Genomic DNA, 26,772 nt, shown 5'->3' with positions numbered 1-26,772 from the left:
GCTGTGAGTGGCCTCGGCGTGCGTGTGTGGGGGGGGTCAAGGCTGTTGTGCTCCCCCATCCTCACTGCCAAACCACTTCTGGCGGTGACAGGGGCAAAGACCTCTCCAAGGTGCGAGGGTCAGGGCGACACATGGCCATTGATGCCGGTTCTCGGGTCCCTGGGTGGGGACTGCGTCGGAGCGTCCGGCGACAGTGGTGCCTGACTGCCCTATCCATAAGATGGGCAGGTTGTAGATGGCGGCTGGAGTGCACCTCGCGCGTCCTCGCTCTCCCCTCTCCCCCACTCCCTCCGCTCCCTTGCCTGTTGGCTGGGAGCCAAATTCACCGCGCTGCATGGGATGCCTGGCGACCGGGCGTGATGGCGGAGTGACTGTGGACAGAGTGTGGGACAGAGGCATCGCTCATATGACGGAGTCGGGATCGCTCTATGGCGTGCCTGCCTTGGCCATCACGCCACGCGATTGGCCAGCGATGTGCTGGGTGGGGTAGAGTGTGGCGTTGGGCTAACATGTGTTGTATGGAGGGATGGACACGACGGGCGAAGGAAAAGACTAGTTCGTGGACTCCTGTACTTAATCTGTCGTTTCCGATGCGCGACTACGACCATGGCTTTTTTTTTCGTGGGGCAATGCACTGTGACGCGAACAAGTACTCCTGTTCTTCGTTCTGGTTTGGCGTTGCCCATCTCTCCACTCGGGGTATAGGTTGTCCGTCGTCGAGTGACCGGCGTTGAACCCCCTACGACCCTCTAGACATCCACATGGTTCTTTGAGGGGGCCTCAGGTTCCCAGGATGCAAGCGCTGTCGGCCCGGATGGCGTGGTGTATCACACGCCAGCAAAGCGTCCGAGGTCAGAGGAGCAAGTGTGATGGACGATAGCGGCGCGAGCGGGAGGGGGGGGGGAGCCATGCCAATGAACCTCGAGGCGGATGCGGGTGCGCAGACGTGTGTGTGTGTGTGTGTGGTTCGCTGCCTTGCTTGGCTCGCCCGGCGCGCATCTCGACCATCATGTGCTAGCTCCATAACAAATGCATTTGCTTTCGTCATCGAAGGGGACAATGTATTCGGCCTTGCCTGGGCTGATGTGGGCTATGCACCGGATCAGGTGAGGCGACAGTTGCGCTGTGCGTTTCTGAAGGAGCGACAGGGAGACGCAAGGAAAGGCCTGGGAGGTGGGCGGGCCGATTAGAGGCGGGTGACGGCTCGTGCTAGACAACAGAGGAGGGGGGTGTCGAGCTGCAGTGCAGGAGAGAGCGGTGAGCTGTGGCAGTGATGGCGTACATACATATGATGCAACTTCTGCGTGGTTAGTGGGTATGGTGAAACAAAAAAATGGACAACACTCGCTGAGTCGGTTCAGCTGTTTGGATGTTGAATCTCTTCTGTGAGGTTTTCCCGCATTGCAGGGTACGTATGGAAGCGTTGTGGGCTTCTCGGAGATACAGGGAGTGCTACCGCGCCCCCCTCCCCCCCTCCCCCTCCCCCTCCCCCTATCTCCCTTGAATGATTAACACGCCACCTCCCCCTTGTCCACTTTCTTCCCTTCATGGCCCAGCTACAGAGGCAGGAAAAGATGCTGCGCAGATTTGGATGGCATTACGGCAAGAGGTTTTCCTTTCTCTATCGGAGTGTGCGCGCTGTCCCGCTTCCAGAAAAAAAAGAACGCGGTGGCGAAGATGCTTTCCTGTCTTTAGCGAGTGTCCAGGCGGTGTTGGATGGCGTTAGTTGGTGGAAGGAGAATGCAAACGTGAACGCCGGCCTCTATAGCGCGGCCCTGGCGCGGAGCATGTACGAGTACGTCGAGGATGAACTACTCGGTGATGTTCCAGCCAGCTCATTCCGGCTTCTGGAGCGCAGCTACGAGAGTTGCAAACACAGCAATGTATTGGGTACATGCACGGCCCTGGTGGCGACGCTGCAGGAGCCCCAAGAGGAGATTCAAATGAAGGACCACTATGAAGTTGTACTGCTGAATGGACCATCATTGCCGATGGCAGGGGTCACTAGTACTAGTGCACAACTCGAATCCGCCGATGATACAATGGGCCTCTCGGAAGTAGCCACCAAGTTCACCACTGACTCGAATGCTCTGGTTGCGCGCACGACGACGACAGCAAACCTGTGCGAGGCCTTCGCTGGATTTTGTCGCACTGACGGGGTGGACAACTACTTGCTGGACGTTGTCTATGTTGGCGACTGTACAACGATGCTGATCCGTGGCGGTCGGTTGACGTACGTTACCGAGGAGCAGGCACACCAGCTTGACTATCCCTACCAGCTGGGCACTGGTAGCAAGGACATGCCGAAGGACGGCATTCGTCTGCTTATTCCAGTCGAGAGGGGTGACATAGTCGTGATAGGCACCGATGGGGTTTTTGACAATCTGTATCCGCACCGGATAACGGAGCTTATATGGCCACACGTGGACCGTGTTCTCCGTCAGTACGAACTTCCACAAGCGCTGGGTGATGAGACAGCGAGCGCACCAGCAAACTTGGTGAGCTGTGAGGCAAAGCGCGGCATTCATTTGTTTCTCGACGACATCATGGCAGCGCTTGACGCTGCCTCGAACGCCGTGATGGCTGAGGCCATAGCCGTTTCGCGTGACGTACACTGTGATTCCCCTTACGCCTCCAAGTGCGTCGAGAAAGGTGTCCTCTTCGAAGGCGGCAAACCTGATGATATGACGCTGCTAGTTTCTGTAATCGGTGAGTGCGACGACGGCGAATCCGGCGAGCGCTTTTCATCTAGTGAGACGGCCTACCCATTGCCCTACCGAGACTGGCCATAAACAGCAGGTGTGTGTGTGTGTGTGGGGAGGGGAGGGGAGAGAAAGCCCTACTTACCGCTTTCCCTATGAATAATGTGACTTCAGTCGCTGGAAAAAAAATTTAGAACAGAGACGGGAAGTTGACGACCGTGGTAGATGCCATGGCAGTTTTCTCCACTAGTCAGTTGTTGAAGGATATGCTCGTACGCTAGGCTGGCAAGGATGATGTGCAACACCTTCGTCTTTCTTCCCTTTCTCCGTGTTTGTGCAATAACCGTCTCATAGTGCCGAAGAGGTGCCCTGATTCTTGAGCAGTTAATCTCACGGAGACCTGAGCTGTTTTTTTTTCAAACACGTGCCATTGCTTTCGTCTACTACCCTTTTTTTTCGTCGCTCTTGATTGTATCTTTTTTTTTTCAGGCGTGTGTTGCTTCTCGTACCTCGCTGTTCTGCTTCGAAGGTGTTCGACGAGGTGCGGACGTCTTCCCAATACATATCTGTACTTCTAAATATTTCATGTATATGTGCTCGTGTGTGTATCATGCCATTGCTGCCTCCCTCCCCCCTCCCTTTCCCCTGCCTCCCTTCTCGTCGACACGTTTCAATTTTATACCCTCCTTTCCTTTGTGTATGTCTGTATTTCCCCGATTTTTTTTTTCATTTGGCTCCGTCTTGCGCTTTCTTCATTGTACCCTGCCTCACTTCTCTCCCTTCAATGATACGATATTGCCTTCCCCTTTCCTCTCACAGCAAACACCCACACATACACACACATACAACGTTGCATAATAGTGGCACACAGATATGCGTGTGTCCGTCATTGATCATGCGTGTATCTATGACTATCAGGAGTGCGTTCGTGTGTGATCGATATTGGAGGCGGAGAGGAGAAAGGGTCTCGGCGAGGTGAGTGGGGGGGGGGGGGGGGGAGGGGGAGTACTACGGCACGTGCTGCCACGGAGTTCCTCTGTCCTCCTCTTCCTGGTGTCAAGGTGTTTTCTTACCCCCCCCTCCCCCTCCCCCACCTCCCCCCCTCCCCCTCCCCCTCCCCCTCCCTTCTTTTCCCTTGTTTGTTTCGCTTCGAAGGCCCCCTTTCTTGTGCATCTTTTGCCGTTTCAACTGGTTTGACCGGTGTCACGGCGAGTGTGTGTGTATTTGAACGGTGTCCTTTTTTTTGTTTCTCACACGCTCTGCAGTGCGTTTCTAACCACTTCTCTTGCGCTTCTTTTGTTTTTCTGTTTCATTATTCACCTTGCACCTTGGCTCCCGATTTTTCTCATCGTTCGTTTAGCTGACAAGGAGAGATCTCTCAACGTGGGGTATAGGTACGGTACCCGCAGCGCCGCACACACACTCTCTCTGTGTGTGTGTGTGGGGGGGGGTCAAGGCTGTTGTGCTCCCCCATCCTCACTGCCAAACCACTTCTGGCGGTGACAAGGGCAAAGACCTCTCCAAGGTGCGAGGGTCAGGGCGACACATGGCCATTGATGCCGGTTCTAGGGTCCCTGGGTGGGGACTGCGTCGGAGCGTCCGGCGACAGTGGTGCCTGACTGCCCTATCCATAAGATGGGCAGGTTGTACATGGCGGCTGGAGTGCACCTCGCGCGTCCTCCCTCTCCCCCTCTCCCCACTCCCTCCGCTCCCTTGCCTGCTGGCTGGGAGCCAAATTCACCGCGCTGCATGGGATGCCTGGCGACCGGGCGTGATGGCGGAGTGACTGTGGACAGAGTGTGGGACAGAGGCATCGCTCATATGACGGAGTCGGGATCGCTCTATGGCGTGCCTGCCTTGGCCATCACGCCACGCGATTGGCCAGCGATGTGCTGGGTGGGGTAGAGTGTGGCGTTGGGCTAACATGTGTTGTATGGAGGGATGGAGACGAGCAAAAAAATTTTCACCTGTATTTGGATCGTCGGTTTGTGTTTTTGGCGGACTTTGGAATGGAAAATGAGCAGTTGTATGCTCTCTCGCTTTTTGTGTGCGTTTGTGTTTGTGCAGCATCCACGTTTGGGCCAACACTGCGAGCACGATTCACCTGTCAAACGTTATCTGACACGCTAATGCCCATGCCTGCAAACGCCCCATGCGTGCCTCCTTCCCCCTCGCCCGTATTGAAGCGTCGCTCACTTCTCTCCCCCCCCCCTGCCGTTTTTCTCTTGGGTGACCGTCCTTTCGGACGGTGGGGGGGGGCGGGGCGGGGCACACGAAAAGAAAAGTGCGGTGAGAGGTGGAGAGTGAAATGGGGGAAGAAAAGCGCACCTGAATGCCGCACGGAGAGCGATGAGGGTGCGTCTTGAGGAGAACAAGGAGTGGGGATAGGACACTTCACGAGGCTAGCCAATGTGAAATGACGGCGGCAAAGGGAGTTCAGGGGGGGCTGCTCCGATAGAATTTTCACCAAAGAGAAACAGACAATTGGGCATCATCCGCCAAGAGCCACGCCTGTTTTTTTTTCTTTGGTTTATTCTGGTTGCTGATAAGTTGGGATCCTCATCTGAAGCAGCGAGAGCGTTTTTTGTCTTCACACACTCTGCTCTTCTTTTTCTTTTCATGCTTGGAAGACAAAAAAAAAGAAAGGTCATCTGCGCCTGTTGAACGAATGCGCATGGGCATGACCCAGTGTCGTCGAGTGTGTGTATGTGTGTTCTCCTTCCAAAGTACCGTGTGCGCCTCTATTTTTGAGTAGTCTGTGTACACGATCTTCGATGGGCTGGTTTGGCGCCGCGGTGATTGCGTTTATACAGCACCCGTGCGATGGGTTCATTGTAGCGAACGAGGTGTGTGCGCGCGTGTGTGTGTGTGTGTGTGTGTGTGGGTGGGGGAAGAGGGGGAAAGGCCACCAAGGACAGATCGATGAAAGGAAAGGACGGGAGGGAGCTACATTTTTTTTCTCTCTGATTCTTTTATTTCCCCCCTAGTGCGTATCTCCACGGCGCCATCGCAGTAGAGGGGGCGAGGAGAGCATTGGGGGGGGGGGCTCCTTCGATGGTTTCACCATTTGCATCCGTTGCTGTCTTGGGCCACGCTGTTAATAAAGTAACACTTGGGCTTGCAACAGGGTTTCCTTCTACGCTGGCGAGGTGCCCGCATTGCCCCATCTCCAGACCTTTCATGTACCCCTTCTCCACTAAATCACTACGGGCTTCTCTTGCGTTGGTGTGCCTTCACTTCCCCTTCCCTCCAAACGCATCTGGACCTGCTCTCCTCACACATTCACGTAACTACACAACAGTTTACGCTTTCCTTCTTGCTTCACCTTTCCACACGGAATATATATATATATCAGGAGGGGGAGGGGGCAGACATGAGCGGTGCTGGGCGCAAGCATCGTGCGAAGCACCTCACCCAGCAGTACCTTGACGTCTCTGGGTGGGTAGGTCCCAAGGAGGGTGAGTCGCTGGCAATTTGCATGGAGTCACCCCACGGTCAGCATGTTCGTGTGCTTCTTCTTGCGCACTCAAACGATGTGTCTATGTGCTCCCCTTCCGAGAGCCCAGTTGCCCACGGCAGCAGCTCGAACGATATCCCGCATCGTGTGGCAGGGTCGGGTGTGGATGCCTCGGCGTTGCCGCCAACCGCGACGCCTCTCTTGGAGGTCGAGAAAGTCGTGCATCTGCCGAGGAAGTTCCACAAGGTCATCTGGCTCAGCATCAAGGACATCGTAGTCATCGCAGACAACGCTGTTTGTTTCAAGCCGTCGCCTGAGCAGGCCGAGAGATTCTTGAAGGACCCAAGAAACAAAGGGTGGCGCGAGCGGGTGGCGGCGGCGCAACTCCGCGCTGAGGCTCAGCGTGCTGCCATGCAGCGCATGCCACACTACGGCACCACAGGACAGACGACAACATCGGTGCTTACTGCCCCGCAAGTTTGTTTACAGGAGCGCACGACTGCCGACGGTGCAGCGCAGGAGAGCGGTGAGGGAAGCGAGGGCGAGACGAGTGACATGTGCAACCCGAACTGGCGCAGCATCAAGCACCAGCAGCAGTTCTTCTACGGTGTCGGCGATGACAGAGACGAGGAGGATGAGGACGAGGAGGATGAGGACGAGGAGGAGGAAGACGAGGAGGAAGACGCATAAGTGAGCATCAGCGGCCTGAACCACACCACATCCATGCCAGGATGTGAACCGGCGAGACGTCTGCGCTAATGCCTTGATGTGTAGGTTTGCTGTTGCGCTAGGGAGGGGGTTCCGAGCTATGATGTCTGGCGCTTTGCCTATCCCACCGCAACTGTCGCACGTCCGTTTGTGTGCGTGTGTGTGTCCCGGGTGAAGAGCGTGTTGGGGGGGGGGTGGGTGCACACACATAAAACGGAGCGAAGCGCACATCGGCGAGGTGTTCTGCTATAAGCTACCACGTAAGAAACTAACGCGAGAAAAAAAAAGGGAGACAAGCGAGTGCACAGTGCTGACAATGGTCATGCGTTAGTTGCCGCGAGGCACTCAAGGAGATGAAGGGAGGGGGATATGAGAGCCCGTGTCTTTAGTACAGAGGGATGAACACGTCAACGAGTTCTTGTACCAATGTGACGTTGTATAAGCGACGCACTACACTAATACGCTTCTCTCACCCCGTTTTGTTTCCTTTGGACAAGGGATGCCCCCCTCCCCCCTCCCCCCTCCCCCCTTGCCCCACGCAGAGCTCAATGAGTAACACACTGCCCATCTCCACGTCGTCGTCTGCCTGTCAGCCTATAATGTCTTTCTCCCTTATCCGTCTTTTTCTCTCACTTTATGAATGTACAAACGTGCGCGCACACACACACACACACACACACGTACGCCTACGCGTGTAGATGTGTACACGTGCACACTCGTTTTCTTTTTCTGTTTAAGGACAGGTCCGTTCCGCTTGTCCTCCTCCCTCCCTCCCTCCCCCACCCCCCACTTATCCACACAGCCGAGGATTTCTCAATAATCCCTCAAAGAAGGAAAACCAACAAAGCGAACTGTCACTCTCATTGACGCCTTTCGAATTGTTGTTGTGTGCGTGCTTTTCTCTCGCGGTTGGCAGAGGTTGCTCAACCCTCTGCCTCCACATCTCCGGCGTGGGCGAGGGTCGAAAAGACTTTTCTCTCCCCCCCCCTTTTTTCTCTCTCCCCCCTCTCATGCGCACACAAACAGAGACGTAGTCGCACAGCAGCATCCCCATTGAGTGCCCTGCGCTTTCCAGTATGAGCGGCTTAGCCGATGCAGTGCTACAGTGCGGTGCCGCAGGTGCCGCGGTTGTTTCTGGAGGACTGTCACACTACGTGGACGCCGCGACTGGGGCGTGTACGGCCGCGGCGACCACCGCATCGCGTGTCCCCCCCTCGAGTGGACACACCGTTCCTAATTACTCACCAGCCTCCCTGGTGACGGTGGTTCAGGAACAGTGGCTGCATCTGTGCGAATACTTCCAGCGGGTACAGTGCGCCAACACGCCCGATGAGCGGGATGCTATGGTCAGGGAGCTAGGCAGCGTGGAGCAGGCTCTCTCTGTCATACTGGATGCGTTACTGACGGAGCGCAAGATGCTTGTGAGTAGCTGTCCCGCCCTGCAGCGGTCCGACTGTATCCTTGGGAGCCCTTTCCACTCCGAAAGGGCGCCGCCGTTGCACACCGTCTCTGATGTTTCTCAGCGCCACACGAGACCATCGCTGGCGGCGTCCTCGGGAGACACGGGGGCGGGGGTCTGCGGCAGAGCAGAGGCAACGACCATTTCTACTCACATTGGCGCCTCGCTGTCGGCTTCACTATCGTCTTCGTGTTTCCTGGACGGCATCGATGCCGGCTTCGCAGCACTGCCGCCGTGCTACCGTTTTCTCTTTGCAGATGCCCACAACGTATCGGTAAGGCCGCCCCCAAGAGCGAGCGCGGAAACGGAATCAAAGGCGACAGACGGCTCTGCACATCCCGATGACCCCCCGCCAATCGGCAACATTTTTCTTCTTACACTCTGCCAGTACGCCAAACAAGACGAGCCGCCCGGGGCTCGGTTTATTATTCTCGGATTCCTTTCGCGTCTAATCCATGAGGTTGATTTGCCGACGGATCGGTCCGCCTACTCGGCTGGGGACCACGCCGTATCACTCCTGCAGCTGAACCCCTCCGCACTCATTGTCCCGCTTCTGGACATGGTGCGCAAGGTGAGCAAGGCCCTCGACCCTCGTAGCGCCGTCGTTCCCCGCTCGACATCGGCTTTGTCGTCCACTGCGGCGATCTCGGCCGCGCCTAAGTGGGTGGTTGAGTGTTCGCACGACGGCACGCTCCTGCAAGACGATGCCCGCAAGCAATTTGTCGTTTTTCTTAGTACGCTCGCAGAGAGAATGGAGCGTGTTCCAGCGCTTGCCAACTTTTTTGTCGTTGAGGAGGGCTCGAAGAAACGCAACTTGTTCGTCCTACTGGACGCGCTGCTGCTTTACCTCTCGCACGTCGGCACTACCCCGGAGTGGAGCCACCGGCGCGATACGTGTCGCTATGCCTTGAGTGCAGTCGTTTCACTAGCTAAGTGCTCAGACGCGTGGATCCAGGACCTTGTTGCCAAGGAGGAGCGCGTGGCATCGCGTACCCTCAGTGCTGCCCGCACCACCCTCGTGACGCTATGCAAAGTTCCCGATAACGACGACGGTGCGACGCAGCTGCTGTATCTCCGTGATGTGCTACGCTTCTGGGCAACACTGCTGACGATGGCCCCGTCTGTGGCGAACACGCTGCGTCTGCTACCCCTCATCGAGAAGGAGTTTCTCTACCAGACACTGCTGCCACTTCTCCAGTCATCGGACAGTCACGTGTACTCGGCCGCGTGTGTTGTGACGTCCAAACTTATTGCCGACCTCCAAGGGGCTGCATCGCCGCTGACGGTTTGTTTTGCAAGGGTGCTGCTGTCGACGACGATCCGCAAGGCCAGCGGGCGCATTGTCGCGAACAAGGAATTCTATGAGGTGATGGTGCGTGATCCGGTCACTACCGCTGCTACTGCGCATAAGGACAGCTGCGCCGTGACGCGTGGACAGCAGGAGGAGAAGGCCGCCGCGTCTTTGCACGAGCACCCAATGACATCTTTTTTCACGTACTATATACTTCCCCACCTCTCCAGCAACCCACGCCTTACGGAGGAGGACAGGGAGAGCGGTACAGCGCTGGGCTTCGCGACGACACGATGGTCAGCGACCAAGGCGACGCTGCTGCTTGTGCAGACCCTCGCCGAGCACGTTCCGCACATTTTTCTACGTGAGGTGTTCCTGATGGATATTACGTCGCTGTCGGACGTGCGGCGCAAGCAGGTGGCATGTGTGGCCGCCGCCGATGGCGCTGAGCGTAGAAACCCCGGCACACCGCCGGACCTCAACATTCACGACTGCTTTCTGAGTCAGCTGTACTTGGCAGCGTCTGCGAACCCCAATCTAGGCCTGCAACCCGATCGCGTTGGGGAAGCTGTGCTGTCGCGGTTGTTGCGAGTGGAGTCCAAGCTGCCCGTGGCGGCGCTGCAAACACGGCAGCACATGATGAGCTCAATGAAGCTGCCGTGCGGGTCTGCATTCACGGCGACTGCTAAGAGCGCGAAGGCAACCATGTCACCCGTCGCTGCACCCGAGGCCGTGAACTGCTGGTTTCATGGCGGTGTGCAGGCATCACCACTTGTTAGGGCGCTTTGCGAGATGATACACCACCTTGACTCATGTCCATACACAGTCAGCTCCCTTGTTGCCGACCTCGTCGTGTCCCTCGCCGTCATGCCAGACTCACGCGTGTTCTACACGCTCTTAGACTCGCAGCGGGGGCCGCTGGTCACAGCTCTGTGTGAGTTGCGCAAGGTACTCCAACGTCACCTGGAAAGAAAGGTCGAAGAGCCCACTCCAGTCAAGAAGAGTAAGAGCGGCCGCAGGGCTTCAGCGAACGCCGCAGCCGCTGCCCGCCCACTTGTGGTCTCTATGCCGTTTCTGTATGACATGCTGCTCCAGCACTGGGAGCTCCTTGTCGCCGAAGACGACACGGAGCATATCAAGACTTCAGACACACCGGACCGCATCCCGCACGACTGCGAGGTGTCCGTCGAGTCGCTTCGTAATGCTGTCAAGGAACACAGCAATGTGTTGCACGCCTGTCTCTACTCCGCGTACATGCACGCATACCTGGACGCAGTCGTTGGATACACGGCCCTATCCCAAAACCTGATGTATCTGAGGCCGTTTGACTGAGGTGTTAGCGATGCGGCGGCGGTGGCCCACGTGCAGAGGCGTACAGGGAAAAAAGAGGAGGGAGGAGAAGAGGGGTTGGCTGCGGAGGCGCCGTACTCTTACCTCTCTTCCCATGTTCGTGGTTGATCAAACAGAGCGCTCTTTAAAAAAAAAACGTTCGTTTCCCCAATGCCCACCACGAGTTCCACCGCTTCCTTCTTGCTCTCCTGTTGTTGTGTATTGTCTTCCTTGCTCGCCTTTGTGTTCGAATAGTGTGTTTCAGTGCTGGGCAGCACTTGGGGGGGGGGAGGGGGGACGTTCCCCCACCTTTCATCTACCCTCCCCCCCCTGCGCGTGTTGGTCACCGCTCGCAGTGAAGAGCTCTGCTCTGTGATTCCCTGTTGGCCGCTGCTACCCAACACCTCCACTCCCCCCCCCTCTACTTATTTCTGGATGCCACCTTTCACAAATGTGGTGTGCTCTGGTGTCCTTCCTCGCCCACTCGCGGTGAATGCGCCAACAAGAGAGGAGGAGGAGACTCCCTTGTGAGTTCTCTCCCCTCCCCCCCCTCTCCCCCTACCTCTCTCTCCCCCCAAAGAAAAGGGGGAGTGTGAGGGCAGAGGTTTGTCGCCTCACGGATCGCCGTATTGCGCGGCTCGCTCTTCTTGTGTATGTCTTCCCCTCTTTTTGGGTTATAGTCTTTTTTTTTGTTCCCCTTTACTCTTTCCACTGCGGGAAACGAACACGCGCCACTCACATGGATGACCTCCTCTCTGGCACCCACGCAGGACTTCTTAATACACTTTTGTGGTGCGTGCGCCCACGTCACACTCTCATATGGAACACAGTCTCCGCAAACGGTGTCTTCTGCGCTTTCCCTTGTGAGTACCGCGACGATTCACTTCGTCGCCTTTCCATCGTTCCTCGCCCATCGCCATATGCACGCGTACATTCGGCGATGTTGGAGCTTGACGGGGCGACGCTGACCTACGAGGTGTTTCGCGACTCGTGCCTCAGGCCGAACCGTCCCGCTATCATTCGAAATGCCTCCCGCGATGCGTTGGGCGTCACGTGCTTTGACCTCGCAGCTTTGAAGCGGCGCCTCTCTCCACGGGAGCTGTGCCGCTCTCTGGGCTCACAGGTGTTGGTTCCTGTATATCCCGTCCCCTCCACCGCGCGGGTGGCGACATCTGTCAGCAAAGCGGCGGCCGTGGGAGAAGAGGTCGACGACGAGAGGAGCTGCTGCGAGGAAATGCCCCTACGAGTAGTTCTCCACTCGTGGGCCAAATTATCAACTGCGCCTTGCTCTTCCTCCGATTCCTCTTTCTCCTCGGCGCCGCACGTGTATTATCTGAAAGATTGGCACCTGCAAGCGGCGCTAGAGAGCGCCGCGGCCACTGCAACCACGACGTCGTCGTTTCCTTCGTTGCCAACCCTCTCCGGGTATGCCAAGTGTCGGTCAAGCGGGATCCACGGCGACGGGCTCTACCGCGTTCCAAGCTTCCTCGGTCCGGACTGGATGGATCCATTTTGCTGCCGCCACAGGCCGCCCCAGAACGATGCCTGCAGCACGACATTGCCCGTCGATGATCATGTAGGCACCAGCCCACCCATGGGCTTTGGCAATGGTGAAGGTGATTACCGCTTTTGCTATATAGGCCCCGTCGGGAGCTGGACACCGCTGCACTGCGATGTGTTTGGCACGTACTCCTGGTCCCTCAACGTGTGCGGCGACAAACAGTGGTTTTTCCCTACAATGGCCGGTAACAAGTACTTGCACAGTTCCTTGGTCCCGCTGTTCCCGACGCCTCCAGACATACGTGTCCTGACTGGCATTGAGTTGGATTCGGTAGTGCAGCATCCAGGCGACCTCGTTTTTGTGCCTGCTTTCTTTTACCATCAAGTGCACAACATCACTGGTGAGGTGTTTCACTTCTTCGCTGGTGAGGGGCTGGCGGTAGAAGACCACTGTGGAGAAGACGCTGCCGTGCCGCTTCCACCAACTGTGGCCGGTGCGCAGCTGTCTGTTGAATTGACAGTGGCGTTGAATCACAACTGGTGCAACGCATTCAACATCGAGCGCATGACCATGGCTTTCTTGGCTGATGCACAGCGGCTCGCCTCCCACCTCTCTGTCGACGACTTGGCTGTAATCTGTGACACAGACGATCCGGCTGTTTGGCGGCAGTTTGCAGACAGGATGCTTCACAACGGGACCAACTGGTCGTTCGCGAGTATGGTCTGTTTTCTGGGCTACTGTCTGGCCCGCATTGATTCAGCCGCGGATGTGGCGCTCGGCTCAGGGGACGAGCGCAGCGCGACAGCGGATCAGCTCCGAAGACTGCGCGGCCGAGTCGCTGAGGAGTACGCGCGCCTGTTCGACAAGAAACCGTAGGGAGCACCGACTGGGAAGGGCAAAAGCATTGAGTGGCGCTCTTGTGGCTGATTCGCCATGTTGCACTAACGGGCATGGTTCTCATCTTGCAAATTCTCGTGGTGACGATCTTTGAAAAAAAAGTTGTTTGGGTCGTTATGTCTCCTCATGTGACTATCGCAGGCACCGCTTTTATTCACTGCGTGTGAGTGGGCCCGCTACGTCTGTTTCCGTCTCCTCTTAATTTTTGTCGTTCACGCACACACACACACACACAGAGATGCGCAGAGTGGGTACTGAATGGGGCACACCCCCTTCCCTGTAATGAGTGCATTGTTGATCTCATGTGTACCTCGAGGCCAAAAAAGACGCCCTCTCGAGGAGGCACCTGTCGTGTCCCCTCCTCTCTCTCTCTTTCTCGCACACTCCACAGAGCGCCGTTGGCGGCGCGGCCCTTATTGCTGCCAGCGCTTAGGCGTTGATGTGCCTTGTTCCTCTCCCTGGTGCCTCTGCAACGCACGAGGCAAAACATAAACTTTACACAAACAGTAAACAATCTAGCGAGCAAATCCAAAGCCTCTCATTATAAATCCGATGTCGCGATCATGTGTGATGCATGCCGTGCCGCCTGCTTTGGACGGCTTGATATCTGTCTTCCCCCCCTCCCCTGGCTCTTCAGCGTAATGTTTTCCCCTCTCTCTGTCTGTCTGTCTGCTTTCGTATGACAACTTCGCATGTGTGCACATGCACGTGTGCCTACCATCGTGTATACCGCACCAGCAAGGCGAGTTGGCTGAACGGCGTCGCCATTCCCCCTTCTATAGCGCCCTTTTTTTATCACCACCACCACCACACACACGTGTACATACGTCCTACGACTACACAAGTGACATTCAGTCTCTCGCTGTTCCCTTGTCACGATCACCATATTTCGATCTCCAGTTGTTGTTACCTCTCCTCCTTTCCCTCACTCTCCCTCCCTTGACCATCGTCGCCTGCGTGTTTTACGTTTGTTTTTCCCGCCGTCCTTTCGCTTATTCTGCGTCGCCGCTGATATATCCCTCGCAGTTTGTGTCTGTCCGTCTGCGCGTGCATCGCAGTAGCTGACTTATGATACTCTCGTTCACAATAAGGACTCTCTAACTTTATTTACCTGGCGCCATCACCCGAGGACACGGAGAGATCCCATACGCCCGCCCCGCTACAGTGCCCTTGACGTTTCCCTCTCCCTTCCTCGCCCCCCTGGTTGGGTGAGTGATACTTGTGCACGCTGTGTGTAGTCGCACCAATCACTTTTTGGTACTATCCTTTGTGTGGCTTCGTTTCAAGTGCGTGTGTGTGTGTGTCTTTTCGTGGTTCTAATCATTTACTTGCTTTTTACTTCGCGACTACTATAACGCGCCTCCCCCCCCCCCTCCACACACACAAAAAAAAATATACGAGACAGACATGTCTATTCGTGCGGTGGGTTGGCTTCAATCGAAGCTCGGCCTCGACATTGGCGTTCGTGGCTCTCCCGGCGGCGACGACGACCATGCCCTTGGTGGCGATGAGCTTGCGGGTTTCTCTACGGCTAAGAACCGCAGCCACAGCGCGGATCCCTTTGCAGTGACAAGCAGCGGCGGCGATCCTAGCCTGGACGCTGGTGGTGGCGCTGCCGGTACGTTTTCCGAGCTTGCCTCTGGGTTAGAGTCGAAGCTGTCTCAAGTGTGGAGACAAGCGAGCGACAAAGCAACGCAATACTGGAACAATAACACACGCGGCCGAGCGAGGAACGACGCTTTTGGCGCCAATACTGTGGCAGGCGAGAGTCCCCAGATAGACGAGAACGGACTTCCCGTAACGCAAAACTGGTACTACTACGACGAACAGCTGGGCCGCTGGACTGTCTCGCGAGATGCCCCCGAAAGCGTGCAGCGAGAGTACTACGAGAAGCTTCAGGAGGCAGAGCGGGAGCGACAGGGGCAGCAAACGGTGGGGCTCCCACCACCGCCGCCGCCGGGGTCAGCCACCCTCGCTGGAGGGCCACCGCCGCTTCTCGGGACTTCCGTCACTACCCCCGGCGGCCAAGGTCCACACTACGCTCTTCCCGACTACTTTGGTACTGCGAGCGCCACCCTCCCGGCGCAGAAGCAACAGGCGCAGCTCTACGGCGTCTACGGCAGTGCACCTTCGCAGCGTGCGCCATCAGCTGCCCCCGTGCCGCCGCCTTCGATGCCGGCGGTGGGCACCCACCCCGGCTCTTATTACTCTACCATGCCGAATACCGGCACGTCTGCCTCGGCAACCTCGGAGTCCTTCTCACACGGGCAGTCGCCATCGGCTCATTCATGGGTGACCTCTGTCCCGCCGCCCCCTGCGCCGGTGAACCCAACCGCGGTGTCTTCGATTTCTGCACAGACGTACCCCGCCGGCGGGAGTGCGTACACCCCTGCCTCCGCCGCACCCACGTCCAACCCCCACGCGGGGTCTTACCAACCTTCTGTCCAGGCCTCGCCGGCGTCGTTACAGCCGCCTCCACAGCCGCAGATTTATCCACCTCTGGCGCAAAACGACATGCCCGCATCTCTGGCAGATCCCGCACGGTCACAGCAGTACGGTCTGCCGTTTTTGGAGTCGCAGGCGCCTGCACACTGCTGTACTACCCCGTGCGACAATGGCGCAGCAGGTCTTTCCACCCTGGCGCCCTCTTCGAGGGCAGGTGCGCCAGCGCCAGCACAGTACCGAAGCACGGGGCCAGGTATGTACCCGTACAGCGGCTGCAATGCCAACAGCAAGAGCAACATCCAGGACTCAGCTGCAACCGTTCCAAGCGCCAGCATCCCCGTTGTTTCCCAAACACAATTTTCCACGAGCAACGCTCTGCAAGGGCAATCGTCACTCCAGCAACAACAGCAGCAGCAGCAGCCCCAGTCACTGTCAAGCAATCCGTACGCCTATACGACACCAGTAGCCCCGGTAGCGTCTGCCCGGACGTTCCCACCTGCTTCCGCTGCAGCAGAGCAATCTCTGCCGCCCAGGACGGAGGGGAGCGGCTACGTGTATCCCTCGGTTGCTTCTCTGGGCACTTTCCAGTCCCCTGGTGCGATGGCAGAACAGCCGAGGGGGTTTGAACTGCCGCCGCCGCCATCTTTCAAGCCATTCTCATCCTCTTGATAAGAGCATGACAGTGTGGCACTGACGGGAGCATGCATACCCGACGTGAATCAGTCAGTGATGTATCAACCGTTGAGGAGGAGCATAGCGCGCGAGGCACACTGCGAAGAGGCGTGCATTACAAGAGGTAAAGAAACTCTCCAGGTAGCAAGTCCTCAATCTGTGTGGTTTCTCTTCCCGGTTAGGCACCCAGTTGCCGTGTTGAGGAGGGCGAGGCCCAGGGCCTGTGTTTGTGCGTGGTGTTTCTGCATTCACATCTTTTGCGGAATCTCCTCTTTCTCCTCAACCCCCCCCCACAAGACAGGCGCAGACACAGGAGCACACCATAAAAAGGCTTGTAGTGGGGAGGTAAGGGGGGAGCGGGGGAGGGGGGGGGGGAGGGGAGGGAGTAACGCACATGCTCATTCTCCTATCTCCTGTTCTCTCTCAGCTGGCCGCCGAATGAGCACTCGGGGCTCGCGTGTTTCTTTTTTTCCCCGCCTTTTGTATGTGTGCGTGAAGTGTGAAGTGTATATCCCCCTTTTGGACCTCCTTTTTTTTGCCTTGGCTGAATGTTGTCCCCCCCCCCCCCTTCCCCCTTTCCTCCCTTCCTCCCACAATTTCGCAAAAACGCATTGTTCGTGCATCTGTGTGCGCTTTCGTGTTGGCTAGTCGTTGCTGTCTTTTTTCTTTGCGCGTAACGATCGCTGGTTCCTGCCGCCTCTGTCGCTTCTCTATTTGTACTTCGATCTTGATGTCCCAATTTGTGTGTCTCCCGGCATGCGTACCTTTTTTTTTGTGTGTACTTATCGGTTGCACAATTTGTTTTCGTTGGTGTTGTGGAACTGTTTTTCCTCACCGTGTTTGATCCCTCTCCAAAGGTCGTTAGGAATAGGCATCTCGTGTGTGTCTACTGACAGAAACTTCTTTGCCTCGGCCAGACCCTGTTCATGTTTCTTCCCATATCCGTGAATTCCCCTTGTGCTTATCGGCGGCTTGCCTGCCCTTGGCACACTGGCTGCGGCTACGGCTGTGTGTGTGTCTGTCCATCACTAATTGCATTGCTCTGACGAACCCTGTACCCCCCCTCCCTCCCTGTATCGGGGATCGCCCCCCTCCCCTCCCCCTCTTCCAGCCTCTGGTCGCCTGTACCACCCCGAAGAGAAGAGGCGCCGCATCCGTACTCGTGTCGCGCTCTTCTGAAGACAATTGATGTGCGTCGTTGAGTTGACATTTGAGCCTGTACGCCTGCATTCTTTTATTCCTGACGCTGTCTCGCTTTTCTAGTCTCCTCGGTTGCTGCGCCTCTCCACACAAGGACTGCTTCTGTCGTGTTTTTGACGTTTATCACTTTGGCGATACCGAATGCAAGCGTGCAAGTATGGCGGGTGAGCAAAAAGAAAAACACATTTGCACGCTGATCACTGTTTCCCCTTCCTTTTTTTTGCTTGATTGTGTTGTTTCCTTGTCCTCACGCATGAAGCCTGTCCGGGGGCGATGGTGTATGCATGTGAATATATACATAATATATATGTACACATACATGTATTGGGTCTTTTTTTTTCGTGTCTCCTTCTCTATGTCCATCTCCATCCTCTTCCCACCTTGTTTGCGTGTGTGCATTCTGCGTAAAGCGCATCTTTTTGTCTCTTTGTGAATGCCTTTATGCGAAGGATCTATGTAGAGACACACACACAAAGAAGATGAAGGTGATCCACAGAACCTGTTCCCGTCATGTTAATTGGGCCAAAATCATTACAGCCTATCTTCTTGTGAAGCCGATCTATGGCCCCGAGATGATGTCGCATCTCTCAACGTGGGGTATAGGTACGGTACCCGCAGCGCCGCACACTCTCTCTGTGTGTGTGTGTGTGGGGGGGGGGGTCAAGGCTGTTGTGCTCCCCCATCTTCACTGCCAAACCACTTCTGGCGGTGACAAGGGCAAAGACCTCTCCAAGGTGCGAGGGTCAGGGCGACACATGGCCATTGATGCCGGTTCTCGGGTCCCTGGGTGGGGACTGCGTCGGAGCGTCCGGCGACAGTGGTGCCTGACTGCCCTATCCATAAGATGGGCAGGTTGTACATGGCGGCTAGAGTGCACCTCGCGCGTCCTCGCTTTCCCCTCTCCCTCCCTCCCTCCCCCGGACGGGGGGGGGCATCGCACTGCACCCTTTTGTTTTTTTCACAGCCTGTGCGATGCCTTTGATTTAATCCATTGTTTTTTGAGATGCGCCACTTCTATGAGAATCCAAAAACACATCCACTACTTTTCCTGGCGTTTCTTTTTCGATGTTTTTTACCGCTCCTGCCTCGCCTCTCCTCCACGCGCGCCTCTCTGGGGAGTGTACTCTCCACGACTTGACGAACTCTTTGGGGTCTTTAGCAGTGACCTAAAATCCCTGAAACGGGTGCTCGATGGAAGATATATGTATATATTTATATAGTTTCTTCTCGTACTTCCCCATTGCTTCACCTTTATTGCAATCGTGATCTGACCCGGTTCCCCGGGTTTCTCATATAATACCCCACCCCGAGTGCACCTCTCTGCAGCGCATCACTCCTCATTGTCCTACTCCCAACATCACGGAAGGACCAGGGGAGTCTCATTCTTATCTTTGGTGTTTGTGCTCACACTTACCATTACAATCTTTGTCGTCCCCCCTCCCTCCCTCCCTCCCTCCCTCTCTTGCCCCATTGAAGTAGAGGGATAGCTGAAAGGGCATTCATCCACTGGGCGTCCCTCCCCCCCCTTTTCCCTCGTGGAGACATTGTTCAGCTTAGTTTTTTTCCGAGCTGTTCTCAGTGTGCGTGTCAGTGTGGAGTTGTTCCCACGCTGCGGCTGTTAGCGTTTTCATTTCTCTGGTCCCCCATCCCACCCCTCTTTTTTCCCCCGTTTAGAAGCACGAGTTTGAGAGAGCAGGATGAGCGAAAACGATGAGGATATCTACGCGGCGTTCCAGACGCCGGATATCGCCTCGAACCCCTGGACGACCGGCGCGAATCCTTTCAAAGCCTCAGAGCCGGGGGCGATGAACGGAAACCCCCTTATGCAGGCTCCGCCTTCGCAGTGGGGGCGGGCGGGTGTGGGTTCCGCCTGGGGTACCCCTGGCAGCCGCCTCGGTGTAATGGGCGGTGGTCTCGCCGGTGCAGCGCGCCCGATGACATCTAACCGCGCCGTCGGCTTCAACAGCTCGAACACCGGCGCTGCTGCCGCTCTATTCGACCCTACTGGCCAGGCCCGCATGCCGAACATGACAATGGGACCGGCTCCGCCCCTAAAGAAGCGGAGCGAGAATAGTCAGGAGGAGGAACTGGCTGAGATGGAGAAGCAGGTGAACAAGCTCATCGAGGGTAGCGCCATGTCCGCTCTGCAGAAGGATTACGGCGCGGCACTCGAAAAAGCCAAGAATGCCGGCAAACTGGAGCGGGCGTTATGCAAGAAGCGTGAGCAGCTCGGCTTCGCGGAGCAGATCAACGTTGACTTGACCTACGCCGTGCACTTTAACTTGGCAGTTCAGTATCAAAACCATCAACTGTACACCGAGGCCCTCAACACGTACAACCTCATCATTCGCAACGTGCAGTTTCCGCAGGCCAGCCGTCTGCGGGTGAACATGGGCAACATTTATATGGCACAGAACAACTACTTACTAGCTATCAAGATGTTCCGCAAGGCGCTTGACGAGACACCGAGCGCTGGCAAGGAGCTCCGTTACCACCTATACCGCAATATCGCGAACGCGTTTGTGAAGCTGGGTCAGTACAGGGACGCCGCGAACGGCTACGAGACGGTAGTCGAAGGCAACGGCGACATCAACGCCACGTTCAACCTGATTCTTTGCTACTACGCGCTGGGTGAGACAGAGAAGATGAAGCGGTCCTTTACGCGCCTCATGAACTGCCGCCTCGCAGGCCTTGACGGCGAGGAGGACTTTGAAGAGGAGGAGAGGCGGAAGGACGTTTTGGTAGACGACAGCCTAAGTCGCATGCGCAAGGAGCGCCGCGCGAAGCACCTCAAGTACATCATCACAGCGGCACGCTTGATTGCGCCAGTGCTGCACAAGGACTGGTGCGTCGGTTACGACTACATTATCTCTCAACTGCGCAACTTCGAGATGCGTGACACGACCTCACACGTGGCCAGCGAACTGGAGATGTGTAAAAATCTCAACTACCTCAAGCACAAGCGCTATCAAGAGGCCATTAATGGCTTGAAGGAGTTTGAGAAGAAGGATAAGAGTTTGCGCGCACGGGCTGCAACAAACCTGGCGTACCTCTACTTTCTCGAGGGCGACTACGACAGCGGGGAGCAGTACAGCGACCTCAGTCTCGCCGCGGACCAGTACAACGCAAAGGCTCTGGTGAACAAGGGCAACTTTTCCTTCGTCAGGAAGGATTATGACCGGGCAAAGGAGCTGTACAACAAGGCGCTGGCAGTGGAGGCTGACAATGTTGAGGCTATTTACAACCTTGGCTTGACCGCCAAGAGGCTAGGACTCTACGAGGAGGCGGTGCGCATGTTCAAACGCGTACAGGCTCTCGTCGACAGTAGCGAGGTTTTGTACCAGATTGCGGACCTCAGTGATCTGGTTGGCGACCCGTCAGCGCTGGAGTGGTTCAACCGCCTCATTGGCCGCGTGCCAGCGGACCCGAACGCCCTGGCTCGCATCGGCTCCCTCTACGCCCGCGACGGTGACGATATGCAGGCGTTCCACTATTACCTGGAGGCCTATCGCTACTACCAGGTGAACATGGACGTTATCTCGTGGCTCGGCGCGTACTTTGTGAGGAATGAAGTCTACGACAAGGCTGCACAGTTCTTCGAGCGCGCCTCGCACATCCAGCCGCAGGAGGTGAAGTGGCAGCTGATGGTGGCTTCGTGCCACCGGCGCTGCGGCGACTACTCGCAGGCAAAGCGGTTATACGAGCAGGTGCACCGCAAGTACCCCGACAATATCGAGTGCCTCAAGTATTTGGGGCAGCTGTGCAAAGATGCTGGTCTCCATGAGGAGGCCAATGACTGGCTCAAGGTTCTGAAGAAGGTAGAGCGGCAGCAGTTACGCAGTAGCAGCAGTAGCGTTGCTGGTGAGAGCGGTGACGACGAGGCTGACTCCTCCGTCGAGAAGGGAAACGGCGTCCACGGTCCCCATCGAAGCCGCGTAGGGGGTGCGGCGGTGGCTGGCCGACGTGCAGGTGGTGGTGCTCTGGGTGACAGCGACTTGACAGCCGGCCTCTCCGACGACGATGTAACCAACGGCAAAGCAAAGAGGAGTGGCACGAGGAAGCCGAAAAAAGCCAAGGATAGCGACTCTGACGATGAGATCAACCTCCCTGGCATCTAGCTGTGATATCGAACTAGCGCATAGAATCCGGCGTGCCGTGTGACGCTGCTTGGCTGCTCTTGGAGCTCGGCGCAAGCGCGCCGTCAGCATGTCGAGCTCCTTTCCTTGCCCTTTCTGTTTTTTTTTGCGTATGCATGCCTCTCTCCCCTCTTGTTTGTTGCGTTTCACAGGGTAGGATGTGCGCTCGAGGCATACTACTAGTACTAACCCCCTCCCCCTCCCCTGCTCACAGCTCAGCAGGAGGTCGAAGAGAAAAGGGGGGGGTGAGAAGAGACGGGGAGGGGGGGGGGAAGGGAAGACGGTGCCGCCTTGCGTAAAGCTGAGCTGACCTTTGTACTAATCTCTTGCTCTCTTTTGCTGTTCCAAAGGTTTTGCACGAATGCAGACATTCCAGGGAGGCGCCTAGTTCTCCAGGTTTGTCGCTTCGTGTTGCATTCTCTTCTCTTCTCTCTTCCCTTTTTTTTTCTCTTGCCCGTCACCCAGTATAACGTTGACCTGATGGAGATTGCGTGGCCCCACACCTGTGTACTCTCGCTTTACACGAGCCATGGGTTCTCCCCCTTACTTGTGATGTAGTTTATCTAAGCAATCAACATTGTTCCAAGGGACGTGGGCGATTGGTCAGCGCCATCCAACACAGAGGTGTGTGTGTGTGTGTGTGCGCGTGTATTTGGTGTCAACGACAACAGAAAGTATTGTTTGGAGTTTTCCCCCTTTTTTTTGATTTTATGATTAGAAAAGAGATGGACAACATCAAAAAAAAACCACTCATGCGCACACACCCACGCACTTGCCTCTGCACGGAACGAGGAAGGTGTCATGGCTGCTTCTGCCCAACGCCGTTCAAGTCGCCGTCTAGCATGAGTTTCGTTTGGAGATCCGCAAAACGGAAAAAGAGAGGCCTCGCAGAGCCTGCGATTGGCCTTTTCCTTTTTGTTGAGGCTGTGGGTAGTGAGCAAGGTGACGCACTTGGATGTATGCACTTACAGTTTCGGTGCGTGTGTGGGCCACCCCTCTTTCTTGCTGCGTGTTGCTCCTTCGCCGCCGCTTTGAAGTGTGCGTGTGCGCGAGCATGTGCCCTTTTGGCCCCGTCCTTAGGGATATACATACACACACACAGAAATTTATATAAACAACTGAGCTTATACACCTCTTCCTCCTTGCCGCGGTCCAAGTCTGCCCCCCTCCCCCTTCTTGCGTTTCGCGTGTGTGTGTGCATATATATATATATGTATGTATTGTATTCCATCTTACTCATGAACATCGCCGCCTAACGCCCCTGTTGTCGCAGTTTCGATACGCCCAGGTATCGAGTACAACCACTACTGTCAAGGCTTGTGGGTCCCTTTTCCCCTTTTTTCCAGCTTTGGAAGGGAAAAGAGGCGGGGTGGGGGCCAGCCGACGGTCGCCCTCTCTCTTTCTCTTTCTTCCCCTCCCCCCCCCTCTCCCCACTCAAGCGTTTAATGGGTGCATGCGCGCTTGTACATGTGCAGTAGCGGTCTCTCGCTTGGTGCTGGGAGAGGGTTATCCTGCTTTGGCTTGGTGATGGCCGTCATCCTGGGCTTTTAGGGGGTTGGCGTCGCACTGGCGTTTCAATCAGAGTTATCTTCTAATCAGAAGAGCTCCATCTGCTGAGACCGCGACTTCCAGCGTACGTTGCCGACTCGGTACATGGTGGTGGTGGTGGTAGGCGGTGGTTTCCTGCAGCGGCGGGATAACGAGCCCCACCCAGGCGAACACGCAGAAGCAGCAAGGAAGACTGAATACAGCGCACATGGTCGCCTTGTCGAGAGTCCGGTGGAGATGGCGATGAGTGATGGTGGCGCGAACTTTGCGCGTGCGGCGGGACGCAGTGTGAGAAGTTGCTGCTGAGGGTCCGGTGCGCTCACCCACTGTGACCCACCGAGTGAATTCAGTGCTGCGTGTTTTCATTCGCATGAGCGTTCTCCTTCTCCAATCCTATGCGAGCGCAGGATGGTCCCAAGAAGCGAGTCCTGGGGTGCGGCATGTGTGTTTCCCGCGATCAACTTGAGGCGCCGGAACCCGAGTTTGCCGAGAATGCTCTCAACACGGCTGAGGGGAGTGTGTTGTGCACTGCAAAGATGAGACGAGTGCAGACAGCAGTGTTTGGGGGGTGGGGCAGCCGTAGAGCGCCAAAGGTATCGCTGCCGCTGTGCAAGTTCTTCACAATAATCTTTCTCCTTGTGTACGATGGGGGGGGGGGGGGGGGATGTTGTGACGAGTTGGCACCGCGGCAGTTCTCCAGGGGACTGCCAGATATATCCGACAACGCGCAGGGGTACGGAAACGGCCGCCACTGCTGCGAGAGTAACCTGAGGGCGATGAAGCGTGTGATCTAAGCGGCAGTCAAGGTAGCTGCACCGAGGCAGCAATGCTTGTGAGGTGTGCTGATCTGGTGATGCGGTCAACAGAAGCAGACACCGGTACGAAAAAAAAAAAGAACACGTTAAAAGGCCTAATATTCTGCAAGGTTTCTTGCCTAGTCACTTCTCCGGCGGGTTCCGTGACGTGGGCTGCGTTGCGCTGGTCAGGCGCGTTGGTGGAGACGTAAAGGTACCACACCAGCAAAGAGAAGACGTCTTGGCAGAGTCTACATGAAACGCCAGTAAAGGCCACTAAAAAAATATCTGGCAGTTGAGGAGTGTTGTACCACTCGTGTCTTCGCAGGTTTTCAACACTCGCCACGTCATGCGGCAACTCTTCCGCATGACTCATGCTCTCTTCTTCCCTTAATTCTCCTGCGCCCCCCCCCTTCCTCTTTCCACATGCGTCCCACTTTCTCTGTTTCCACGCTTGTGTGTGTGTGTGTGTGTGTGGTTTCCTTTCCGCCAATAAACACACGTGCCGCGTTGACGGTGCGCATATCCGTATCGAGGAGTGTGCCTCTTGTTTCTGGAGGGTCTTTGCACTTCTCCTTCTACCTCCGCCACATATCGCCCCTCCAAAAAGGCTTATCGGGCACGTTGGAGCATAATACGTTCGGAGGCAGCAACAATACGCACAACCATCGAGCCTCCCGTCAGGGCGTGTCCTCGGTGCTGTGGGCGACATAAAAATAAAAAAATATATATATTTCTCTTTCCACCTCACTTGCGCGCTCCTACCGATGCAGGCCAACAAAGCTCAGATGTCATACGGCGCCCAGTTGCGAGCCGCGATGCAGACGCTCCGTGCGAACGACACTCAGTTTGAGCAGTTTACACGTGGTCTTGGGGCGGTCCTGCAGCAGTGGACTGCTTTGCAGCTAGTGTCTCAGCACTGCGACAGCCGTGCCTCTGCTGTATTGTACAATGATCTGTGCGCCTGGCATCAGCGTGATGGAGAGGTGTACGCAGATGACATGGAGGTGTACTTCGAGGACTTCTTTGACAATATCCACTTTGTCCGCATCGAGGATGACAGCATGCAGGAGGTAGCGACTGTGCTACACGACATGTACTGTCGCTGCTGCCTCAACGATTTTAGTACAGTGGAGCACTACATGCAGACCCTCACGATTTACGCGCAGACTAACCCTGTCGCCATGTCGGTGAACGGCGGCACTGCTGAGGACCTCGATGATAGTGAAGAGGGTGGTGGGGTTGGCGGTGGTGACAACCACGAAGGAGACATGGACAACGAGGATGCTGACTCCGATTCGATGCCGGCTCCACACCAGCTACCACAGGCACCATGTCATCAGCAGCAGCAGCAGCAGCAGCAGCAGCAGCAGCCGAAGCCTCAGCGTAAGAAGCGCAAAAATGCTTCGGTACGATCCCAGAATGGCTGGAACATCGTTCAATAGGGGGGGGGGCATCGGAAACAACAAAAAAGAAGAGGAAGAATGCTCTTTTCGCTTTCTTTTCTCGTGGGTGAGTGTATCCAACGTGTGCCTGGATCGCCGTGTAGATCCCCACCCGCGCTCTTCTGAAAGTTTTTGTTTTTGCTGGGTCTTCCCCCCCCCTCCTGTTCGCCTTTCTGCCCGCCCGCTGCTGCTTTTTGCTTGGTTCCCCCCCCCCCCTCCACCGCCCACAGCCGTCCGCTCCTTTTGTTGAGACATTTCTTATTATGTCATTCTGCGATGGAGAGGATTTTGCTCTTCTCTCTTCGCCCACTCATTATCCACCAGCGCGTAACGTAACTAAAACATATCGACATGTTATGGAAGGCTTGTTCGACGAGAGAAGTGACAACAAAAGTGTAGGTATTATGATCCTGCTGGTCGGCGTGAGCTGCGTCAACGTTTCTACAGGTTACGCCACGTCGTCGAACACCCAGATTCACCACAATCCCCTCACAACGCCCGGCGCATGGAGGGTTTTGACCCCCCCCCCCCCCCCTCCCCTCCCCGTCGTCGTTCCCCAGTGGAGCGTTCTGGCAGCTCATCGCTTTCTATTTGCTCAGACCCCTGGCGCCGGCAGTCCCGCTACATATCACGCCCGGCGCTGCCCCTGCATCTTCTGTCATTTTTCTAAACATTGTCGAAAGCGTTCTCTCATGTACTGAAGCTCTTGGCTATCGTCTGATGGGTACAGCGGAACAGAGTATGCGGTCTTGCCGTCGGTGCTCGTGGGGGGTGATGCGTAGCGTACAGCCTCGCCCCGTGGTGTTCCGCATACGCTCGTCGACTCATTTGTCCTCTTTCTTTGCTCTGATGCGCTTCGGCGCGCAAATGGCGCCCCCGTCATTCTCGCTCCCCACTCCCCCGTTTCGCTGAGCTGCCTCTGCATTCACGACCAAACACGCACACGCACACCTCAACGGAGCAACTGTGTGTGTGTGTGTGTGTGTGTGGTTAGTTGGCTGGGCCGTTGATGATCGTCTTTTTGAAATCACTTCCGTCTCCCCCCCCCTCTTCCCCCGTCTCCTCATGGCACAGAGGTCGCTCATCGTTTGGCCGCGCTGCCGCCTTATCGTGTCTGATCGCTTTTCCTGGTTGCTGATTTTGCAGTACTCTGGCAGCCATCTGATTTTAGTGTAGTTCTACTCCGCC

General features: G+C 56.2%; 7 protein-coding genes across 7 annotated transcripts; all 7 read left to right on the top strand.

Moving 5' to 3' along the window:
• Positions 1-1,574: 1,574 nt before the first annotated feature.
• JKF63_03299 (uncharacterized protein) lies at positions 1,575-2,792 on the top strand (the record flags this gene model as incomplete). The annotated part of the gene is made up of 1 exon (XM_067899303.1): positions 1,575-2,792. One exon carries the CDS (start codon positions 1,575-1,577, stop codon positions 2,790-2,792), a length of 1,218 nt encoding a protein of 405 aa, XP_067756093.1.
• Positions 2,793-6,075: 3,283 nt separating this feature from the next.
• Positions 6,076-6,849, top strand: JKF63_03298 (uncharacterized protein; the record flags this gene model as incomplete). Its single annotated transcript, XM_067899302.1, has 1 exon — positions 6,076-6,849. The coding sequence occupies one exon, from the start codon at positions 6,076-6,078 to the stop codon at positions 6,847-6,849; it is 774 nt and encodes a 257-aa protein (XP_067756092.1).
• Positions 6,850-7,943: 1,094 nt separating this feature from the next.
• JKF63_03297 (uncharacterized protein) lies at positions 7,944-10,949 on the top strand (the record flags this gene model as incomplete). The annotated part of the gene is made up of 1 exon (XM_067899301.1): positions 7,944-10,949. One exon carries the CDS (start codon positions 7,944-7,946, stop codon positions 10,947-10,949), a length of 3,006 nt encoding a protein of 1,001 aa, XP_067756091.1.
• Positions 10,950-11,886: 937 nt separating this feature from the next.
• On the top strand, positions 11,887-13,323 carry JKF63_03296 (uncharacterized protein; the record flags this gene model as incomplete). Its single annotated transcript, XM_067899300.1, has 1 exon — positions 11,887-13,323. The coding sequence occupies one exon, from the start codon at positions 11,887-11,889 to the stop codon at positions 13,321-13,323; it is 1,437 nt and encodes a 478-aa protein (XP_067756090.1).
• A 1,428-nt stretch (positions 13,324-14,751) lies between these two features.
• JKF63_03295 (uncharacterized protein) lies at positions 14,752-16,458 on the top strand (the record flags this gene model as incomplete). The annotated part of the gene is made up of 1 exon (XM_067899299.1): positions 14,752-16,458. One exon carries the CDS (start codon positions 14,752-14,754, stop codon positions 16,456-16,458), a length of 1,707 nt encoding a protein of 568 aa, XP_067756089.1.
• A 2,900-nt stretch (positions 16,459-19,358) lies between these two features.
• On the top strand, positions 19,359-21,779 carry JKF63_03294 (uncharacterized protein; the record flags this gene model as incomplete). The annotated part of the gene is made up of 1 exon (XM_067899298.1): positions 19,359-21,779. The coding sequence occupies one exon, from the start codon at positions 19,359-19,361 to the stop codon at positions 21,777-21,779; it is 2,421 nt and encodes an 806-aa protein (XP_067756088.1).
• Positions 21,780-24,906: 3,127 nt separating this feature from the next.
• JKF63_03293 (uncharacterized protein) lies at positions 24,907-25,584 on the top strand (the record flags this gene model as incomplete). The annotated part of the gene is made up of 1 exon (XM_067899297.1): positions 24,907-25,584. The coding sequence occupies one exon, from the start codon at positions 24,907-24,909 to the stop codon at positions 25,582-25,584; it is 678 nt and encodes a 225-aa protein (XP_067756087.1).
• Positions 25,585-26,772: the final 1,188 nt, after the last annotated feature.

The sequence above is a fragment of the Porcisia hertigi genome, chromosome 27, assembly GCF_017918235.1.
Source record: "Porcisia hertigi strain C119 chromosome 27, whole genome shotgun sequence".
Taxonomy (NCBI): Eukaryota; Euglenozoa; class Kinetoplastea; order Trypanosomatida; family Trypanosomatidae; genus Porcisia; species Porcisia hertigi.
This window is presented reverse-complemented; position numbering and strand designations above follow the sequence as displayed.